Source organism: Salmo salar, chromosome 08 (genome assembly GCF_965601325.2).
Source record: "Salmo salar chromosome 08, fSalSal1, whole genome shotgun sequence".
Taxonomy (NCBI): Eukaryota; Metazoa; Chordata; class Actinopteri; order Salmoniformes; family Salmonidae; genus Salmo; species Salmo salar.
Genome location: NC_138298.1, coordinates 40,019,221 through 40,028,532, shown reverse-complemented (window position 1 = coordinate 40,028,532; position 9,312 = coordinate 40,019,221). Strand labels below are relative to the sequence as shown.

At 39.7% G+C, this 9,312-nt stretch overlaps 1 protein-coding gene across 2 annotated transcripts; it reads right to left on the bottom strand.

Annotated features, from left to right (window-relative positions):
* Positions 1-942: 942 nt before the first annotated feature.
* On the bottom strand, positions 943-8,927 carry LOC123739010 (uncharacterized). 2 transcript variants are annotated; one of them, XM_082978682.1, is made up of 6 exons: positions 8,361-8,927; positions 3,474-3,575; positions 2,587-3,228; positions 2,241-2,377; positions 2,035-2,144; positions 943-1,555 (listed from the first exon to the last, which is right to left on the bottom strand). In XM_082978682.1, exons 1-6 carry the CDS (start codon positions 8,506-8,508, stop codon positions 1,423-1,425), a joined length of 1,272 nt encoding a protein of 423 aa, XP_082834808.1. In that variant the 5' UTR covers positions 8,509-8,927; the 3' UTR covers positions 943-1,422. The 2 variants fall into 2 exon arrangements, with proteins under 2 accessions (XP_082834808.1, XP_082834809.1); XM_082978683.1 differs by having other exon boundaries at positions 2,241-2,365.
* Between the last annotated feature and the right edge of the window lie 385 nt (positions 8,928-9,312).

The following is a 9,312-nucleotide window of genomic DNA, read 5'->3' as shown; positions in this document are numbered from 1 at the left end:
CGGCCGTTTATGTGCAAAGGGTTAGCATTTCCATGAGCCTAGATAACAGATGTGTGTACGATAGTGGAGTCCTTCGTCTGTTCTCCTGCTCTTTCTTACCTGCCCCTCCCATTCTATTGTCTACCAAGCCGTCATATCGATTTAGTCCACTAGGGACATTTCATGGCTTTGTGTTAGTAACCAATGAATAATCTATCCTGTGTGTTTTTATGTAATTCTGTGTGATTATTTAGTTAGTTAGTAAATAAATAATGAAGACAATTTGTAAATCCCTGATTCATCATTTATGCTAGGCTTCGTACACATATCCAAGGGTTTGCGACATTCAGAATATGACTGATGAGGTAATAATACATTAAGTTGTGAAGGTAATCGATAAGATATGAAAATATCTGAAGAGAGTTAAAATTTTCAAAAATGTAACTCTTTAAATAACATTTTCACCTGGTTCCCCGACTTCCTAGTTAATTACTGTTTACATGATTAGTTTAATTGTGCAGTAATTACACAGAGAATTGATTTGATAACATAAGTGTTCCCATTAATGATTGTCCACAGACACGAACGATAGAGAGTCAGCCAACGTTATGACATCTCCATGTTAGATCAACTATTATACAGTAGAGAACAGTCCTTCTAGACTCCATGTTTGATCAACTATTATATAATACAGTGTGACATTTTCTCTGTGTTTATCCACTCATATGTTTAGAATAATGCTGCTTCTCTAATAACCAACTTTGTTGGGTTCATGTGTGTAACTGATTGACTGTACATGGGAGGAATCCACACTATCACTGAATAAGCAATTTCCCAGTACAGCCAGAACATTGCTCTGGGAACCAAAAGGAGTATCTCAGTTTCAAGGTAAGAAGCCTGGTGTGGTATCAGTCAGTCTCATGCAGGAACCAACCGTGCTTATATGACTTGTTTGTGTCGCAGTTTAAAGGGTCTCAAATCAAATCAAACTTTATTAGTCACATGCTCCGAATACAAGAAGTGTAGACTTTACCGTGAAATGCTTACTTACAAGCCCTTAACCAACAGTGCAGTTCAAGAAGAGTTAAGAAAAATATTTAGCAAGTAGACTAAACTAAAAAGTAATAATAATAAAAATTAACATCAGGCTTGTGTTGAGTCAGTGAACCTCGATGACTGAGATAATAAAGATTGATTCATTTCCTTTGAATTTGAGTCCTTAGTGGTGAATTTCCACAACAACAGAGAGAACAGTTATTCTGTTATCAATTCATTGTATTGTTATTGCATATGTTTTGTTGGTTTGATTATAATGTATTATTCATTTGCATTGTTATATATTGTATGTACTTGACAAGGTAAATAGAATGAGCAGAAAATAGTTTACGATTGATAGTACTTATCATAATCCTATTTAGCAGTTCAAAGTACCGAGGATGAATCCTATTTCTCACAGATCCATCTGTATTTATAGGAACAGTCATAGTCCCACCATTCTCCTGTGTCTGATGACCTGGAGTAGAAATACACACAGTTCTCAGCTCTTCCACCATTAGGCTCTCCACTGTTCCAATACCTGTAGAAGAAACAACACACAGAATCAGGCTGTCCACTATTCCAATACCTGTAGGAGCAACAACACATAGGATCAGACTGTCCACTGTTCCAATACCTGTAGGAGAAACAGCACATAGCATCAGGCTGTCCACTTTTCCGTTACCTGTAGAAGAAACAACACATAGAATCAGACTGTCCACTGTTCCAATACCTGTAGGAGAAACAACACAGAATCAGGCTGTCCACTGTTCCAATACCTGTAGAATAAACCACACATAGGATCAGACTGTCCACTCTTCCATTACCTGTAGGAGAAACAACACATAGAATCAGACTGTCCACTGTTCCAATACCTGTAGGAGAAACAACACATAGAATCAGACTGTCCACTGTTCCAATACCTGTAGAAGAAACAACACATAGAATCAGACTGTCCACTCTGAACCTACTTCTCCAGACAGTGATGTCATGGTGACACAGAATTCATGAATGTCTTACTTTGTGGTAAGTGGTGTGTTGTCCACCCATTTCCAGGTCCCCTCAGTAACAGAGTCAGTCAGACCAATCCAGACATAGTTCTTCCGTCCACATAACCAATTGACCAATGTCTGTAGTAGTGGGAGAGAGACAACATTGTTAAAACATACCCATTACTGCTCGCTATCTCTCTCTCTCTTTTTTCTCTATACCTCACACACACACACCTGTTGTTCTTGGCTGTTGATGACCACCAGGTCTGCTCCTCTATTTCTGCAGTCCTGTCTGCTCTCCTCCCAGGATTTGGACTCAGTAGAGACGTAGTAACAACTGCTACCAAGCTTCTTCCATCCTTGAGGACACACTAGAAGTTGAACATTTCTTGCTTTAGTCACTTTAATACAACATTGAATTAAGTATCAATCAAACACTCAAGTAAGACATGGCACTAACTAATGGATGGTTTGGAAGCATCATTTTTCATTTAATATAAGTTAAATTCCTGTCTGTAAGTGACATGTGAACTGATACAGAGACTGTCAAACAGAACAATCATGAGACAATTTGACTCACCTTTCTCAACTGAAGATTGTTTCAGACGTTCTATCTCTTTCTGTAGCTGGTCTCTCTCTTTGGTCAGGGTGTTGCAACTGGTCTGTAGCTGGTCTCTCTCTTTGGTCAGGGTGTTGTAGCTGGTCTGTAGCTGGTCTTTCTCTTTGGTCAAGGTGTTGTAATTGGTCTGAAGCTGGTCTCTCTCTTTGGTCAGGGTGTTGTAACTGGTCTGTAGCTGGTCTTTCTCTTTGGTCAAGGTGTTGTAACTGGTCTGTAGCTGGTCTCTCTCTTTGGTCAGGGTGTTGTGACTGGTCTGTAGCTGGTCTCTCTCTTTGGTCAGGGTGTTGTAACTGGTCTGAAGCTGGTCTCTCTCTTTGATCAGAGTGTTGTTGCTAGTCTGTAGCAGGCCTCTCTCTTCAGTCAGGTTGTTGCTGCTGGTCTGTAGCTGATCTCTCTCTTTGGTCAGGGTGTTGTTGCTAGTCTGTAGCAGGTCTCTCTCTTCAGTCAGGATGTTGCTGCTGGTCTGTAGCTGGTCTCTCTCTTTAATCAGGGTGTTGTTGCCAGTCTGTAGCTGGTCTCTCTCTACAGTCAGGTTGTTGCCGCTAATCTGTAGCTGTTCCCACTCTTTAGTCAGGGTGTTGGAGCTGGTCAATTGGTTTCTCTCTGTGAAATAATACGATCAACGACAAAGGTAACAGTGGAAATGTTAATCAGATATTACCAGGGTTGGGGTCAATCGCATTTCAATTCCAGTCAATTCAGGAAATACACTGGAATTCCAATTGATTTCCAATTCTTGGAATTGGAATTTGGTTTACTTTCTGATTTGACTGGAATGTAAATGTAATTGAACCCTGGTCATTACACCACTGATGATGAAGAATGTTTGAGTGAGAACATAAACTCACGGTAGAGTAACAGGCCTATGATCCCAGCCAGTAGGAGAACACACAGCAGCCCAAGACACACTGCAGCAGCTCCAGAGTATCTCTTCCACCACTGACAAAACACTGAAACAAATTATTACCACAAGAGCTTGCTATTTTTCAGCTTTTTATTTGTGTCTACATTTGTTTTCAGTTGCTCTTTGAATCAGTGAGGGAAGTACACAAGCTTGTCATGTGACAGAACACCAGAACTAAGTTCCAGTACCTCACATTTTATACTGCTTGACTTCCAGAACCTCTTACAGAATATTGGCTTAAACATATTGGATAGTTCAGGCACCCAAAATGACTGCCGGCACCTATTTCAATCCAAATTAAATTTCATTTGTCATTTGCTTCGTAAACAACAGGTGTATGCTAATAGTAAAATTCTGACTTACGGGTCCTTTTCCAACAATGCCGAGTTGATGATACAACATTTAACCTCTATGGGACCGGCGGGACGAATTCGTCCCACCTACGTAACAGCCAGTTGAATCCTGTGGCACGATTTTCAAAACCTTTGAAATGCTATTACTTCAATTTCTCAAACATATGACTATTTTACAGCTATTTAAAGACAAGACTCTCGTTAATCTAACCACACTGTCCGATTTCAAAAAGGCTTTACAACGAAAGCAAAACATTAGATTATGTCAGCAGAGTACACAGCCAGAAATAATCAGACACCCATTTTTCAAGCTAGCATATAATGTCACAAAAACCCAGAAGACAGCTAAATGCAGCACTAACCTTTGATGATCTTCATCAGATGACACACTTAGGACATTATGTTATACAGAACATGCATTTTTTGTTCAATCAAGTTCATATTTATATCAAAAACCAGCTTTTTACATTAGCATGTTACGTTCAGAAAAAGCAAACTTCCAGGGAATTTACTAACAATTTACTAAATTACTCACGATAAACGTTCACAAAAAGCATAACAATTATTTTAAGAATTATAGATACATTACTCCTCTATACACTCGATATGTCCGATTTTAAAATAGCTTTTCGGATGAAGCACATTTTGCAATATTCTGAGTAGATAGCCCGGCATCACAGGGCTAGCTATTTAGACACCCGGCAAGTTTAGCCTTCACCAAAATCCCATTTACTATAACAAAAATGGTCTTACCTTTCCTGTTCTTCGTCAGAATGCACTCCCAGGACTGCTACTTCAATAACAAATGTTGGTTTGGTCCAAAATAATCCATCGTTATATCCGAATAGCGGCGTTTTGTTCGTGCGTCCCAGACACTATCCGAAATGGTAAATAACGGTCGTGCGCATGGCGCATTTCGTGACAAAAAAATTCTAAATATTCCATTACCGTACTTCGAAGCATGTCAACCACTGTTTAAAATCAATTTTTATGCCATTATTCTCGTAAAAAAGCGATAATATTCTGACCGGGAATCTGCAATTAGCTAAACAGCCGAAGGAAAATACTGCACGGGGTCGAATCGGGCACGCGCCTAATTCCATTGTCCTCTGATGGGCCACTTTGAATAGGCGATAATGTGTTTCAGCCTGAGGCTGCCTCGTCATCGTTCAGGTTTTCCCCGGGCTCTGAGAGCATATTGGAGCCCTAGGAAATGTCACGTTACAGCTAAGATCCTGACTCTTCAATGCACAGAAGCAAGAACAACAACACCTTGTCAGACAGGCCACTTCCTGCATGAAACCTTCTCAGGTTTTTGCCTGCCATAGGAGTTCTGTTATACTCACAGACACCATTCAAACAGTTTTAGAAACTTTAGGGTGTTTTCTATCCAAAGTCAATAATTATATGCATATTCGAGTTACTGGGCAGGAGTCGTAACCAGATTAAATCGGGTACGTTTTTTATCCGGATGTGAAAATACTGCCCCCTAGCCCAAAGAAGTTAAAATAGTGACACAAGGAATAAATACACAGTGAATAATGATGAAGAATAACAAGTCTAAATAACATGGCTACAGTGCATTTGGAAAGTATTTCGACCCTTGACTTTTTCCACATTTTGTTACGTTACAGCCTTATTCTAAAACGGATGAAATTGTTTTTTTCCCTCATCCCCAAAAAAATCTAACTTAGTTGCCAGAAAGGAAGGACATTTCTCAAGGATTTCACTTTGAGGCAAATGGTGACTTTAAACAGTTACAGAGTTAAATGGCTGTGATAGGAGAAAACTGAGGATTGATCCACATTGTAGGTACTTCACATTGCTAACCTAATTGACAGAGTGAAAAGGGAGCTTGTACAGAATATAAATATTACATAACATGCACCCTGTTTGCAACAAGGCACTAAAGTAATACTGCAAAAGCATGTGGCAAAGCAGTTCACTTTTTGTATTGAATACAAAGTGTTATACTTGGGGCAAATCCAATACAACACATTACCGAGTACCACTCTCCATACTGTCAATCAGAGTGGTGGCTGCATCATGTTATGGGTATGCTTGTAATCGTTAAGGACTGGGGAGTTTTCAGGATAAAAAATTAAACAGAATGGAGCAAAGCAAAGGCAAAATCCTAGAGGAAAACCTGGTTCAGTCTGCTTTACACCAGACACTTGGAGAAAAATTCAACTTTCAACAGGACAATAACTTAAAACACAAGGCCAAATCTATACTGGAGTTTGCAGAGTTACAGTTTTGACTTAAATCTGCATGAAAATCTATGGTAAGACTTGAAAATTGTTGTCTAGCAATGATCAACAACCAATTTGACCAAGCTAGAAGAATATTTTTTAAGAATAATGGGCAAATATTATACAATCCAGGTCTACAAAGCTCTTAGAAACTTACCCAGAGACTCACAGCTGTAATCGCTGCCAAAGGTGATTCTAACATGTACTGTCTTGGGTGTGTGAATATTTATGTAAATGAGAAATGTCAGTATTTATTTGTGTGTGTGTGGGCATATCAAATCAAATTTTATTAGTCACATGCGCCCAATACAACAGGTGTAGACTTTACAGTGAAATGCTTACTTACGAGCCCCTAACTAACAATGCAGTTAAAACATTTCAACAATAAAAATACGGATAAGAATAAGAAATAAAAGGAACAAGTAATTAAAGAGCAGCAGTAAAATAACAATAGTGAGACTATATACAGGGGGGGTGCCAGTACAGAGTCAATGTGTGGGGGCACCGGTTAGTTGAGGTAATATGTACATGTAGGTAGAGTTATTAAATTGACTATGCATAGATGATGACAACAGAGAGTAGCAGCGGTATAAAAGAGGGGGAGCGAGTTGGGGGGCAATGCAAATAGTCTGGGTAGCCATTTGATTAGGTGTTCAGGAGTCTTATGGTTTGGGGGTAGAAGCTGTTTAGAAGCCTCTTGGACCTAGACTTGGCACTCCGGTACCCTTTGCCGTGCGTAAGCAGAGAGAACAGTCTATGACTGGGGTGGCTGGAGTCTTTGACAATTTTTAGGGCCTTCCTCTGACACCGCCTGGTTTAGAGGTCCAGGCAGTGATGCAATCAGTCAGGATGATATTGATGGTGCAGCTGTGGACTCTTTTGAGGATCTGAGGACCCATGCCAAATCTTTTCAGTCTCCTGAGGAGGAATAGATTTTGTCGTGCCCTCTTCAAGACTGTCTTGTTGTGCTTGGACCATGTTAGTTTGTTGGTGATGTGGACACAAAGGAACTTGAAGCTCTCAACCTGCTCCACTGCAGCCCTGTCAATGAGAATGGAGGCGTGCTCGGTCCTCTTTTTCCTGTAGTCCAAAATCATATTGTGTGTGTGTGTGTGTGTGTGTGTGTGTGTGTGTGTGTGTGTGTGTGTGTGTGTGTGTGTGTGTGTGTGTGTGTGTGTGTGTGTGTGTGTGTGTGTGTGTGTGTTTGTAGAGTCCAGTGTGTGTGTGTGTTTGTAGAGTCCAGTGTGTGTGTGTTTGTAGAGTCCAGTGTGTGTGCATAGAGTCAGTGTAGAAAAGGTGCAAAAAGGTTTGTGCTTGTTGGTGTGTGTGTTGTCATGGAAATTCCAACCAATCAAGGAGAGACTTTGTTATTTCTTCAAACAATCAATCTTTATTGATAATAATTGCTATAATGGAGCTGGTCGACTGTGAGGTGGAAGGTCAAATGACGCAAGAAGTTCAGGAACCTCATATAGTCAGGCTGTCTCATACAGAAAACAGGTGATCTTGGCATGTGTACGTGTTGGGAGAAACAGGACTAAACTGTTGTAAATGGTATACAATTGGGTCGTCTCGTCTCCTGTAGCAACTGCCGGTTCTTCTAATCCTATAGTGACAACTAAAACAATCAGAGCAACAGGAAACAGGAAATCACTCTAGACATAGTTAGCCAGCAAGACGGTTTCACACCCATTAACCTAAACAAACCACAAGCATTAATTTTTCTCCCAGCAACAGGCTTAAACCAGGACAACAGCTTTATCAGACTGGTGTGGGGGAAACAACACTTTGATCTGCTTTTGTTTGATTAAAGTTAATTCTCTTCTGACTAACAGGAAACCATAGGTCGCGCCATTCAGCTCTTGGTTGTGCGCCCAGAACGAACAATGGAGGGTGGGGTCTAATTCCCTAGTTAGGTTCCTACACTGCACACACATTTCTATCTTACATGATCTAGTTTCTCTAATAATAATAACTAAGCAACTCAGCTTAAGGAAAGATTTTTGAGCATACAAGAATCAGTAAGGTTTACCAGAAAATTGCCCTTACTGTGTGTGTGTGTGTGTGTGTGTGTGTGTGTGTGTGTGTGTGTGTGTGTGTGTGTGTGTGTGTGTGTGTGTGTGTGTGTGTGTGTGTGTGTGTGTGTGTGTGTGTGTGTGTGTGTGTGTGTGTGTGTGTGTGTGTGTGTGTGTGTGTGTCTAGCACTATAACAGCATAAAATGTTACCTGAATGTTGATCACCAACTCCATCCTTCTTGCAGGGCATGATGGGTCTTTTGTTGTTGTAAATATGATCATCAATATCAATGGTCTTTATTTCATTGGGTTCTTCGTCTTCAAATCCATTTGTGTATTCATAGATTCCCTTTGACATCTTTATACGCTTGTGCTCAAATGCAGTAACAGTAGACTGTTGTAACTTCTGTTCATCTAACTTCTACTGCTGTAACTTCTACTGCTGTAACTTCTACTGCTGTAACTTCTACTGCTGTAACATCTACTGTTGTAACTTCTACTACTGTAACTTCTACTGCTGTAACTTCTACTGCTGTAACTTCTACTGTTGTAACTTCTACTGCTGTAACTTCTACTGCTGTAACTTCTACTGTTGTAACTTCTACTACTGTAACTTCTACTACTGTAACTTCTACTGTTGTAACTTCTACTGCTGTAACTTCTACTGCTGTATCTTCTACTGCTGTAATTTCTACTGCTGTAACTTCTACTGTTGTAAGGTCTGCTGTTATCTCAGTTGTAGGTTTGTGTCTGTTCTCTGCACAGCTGGAGCCTCTGTGTGACTCAGTCTAATGTAAGAGACAGTTTTAACTGTCAACCTCATTAAAGGGGAAACTGTCTAACCAATAGTATGACACTAACCACCACCATGTGACTCCAGACTTATTTTCTGAAAACCACGTTTTGTTTGTTTCTTACAGTGTAGATTCGTTTGTATATTTAGTTTATATTAGTTTACCACAGTGTAGATTCGTTTGTATATTTAGTTTACATTAATTTAGTTTACCACAGTGTAGATTAGTTTGTATATTTAGTTTATATTAGTTTAGTTCACCACAGTGTAGATTAGTTTGTATATTTTGTTTATATTAGTTTAGTTTACCACAGTGTAGATTAGTTTGTATATTTAGTTTATATTAGTTTAGTTCACCACAGTGTAGAT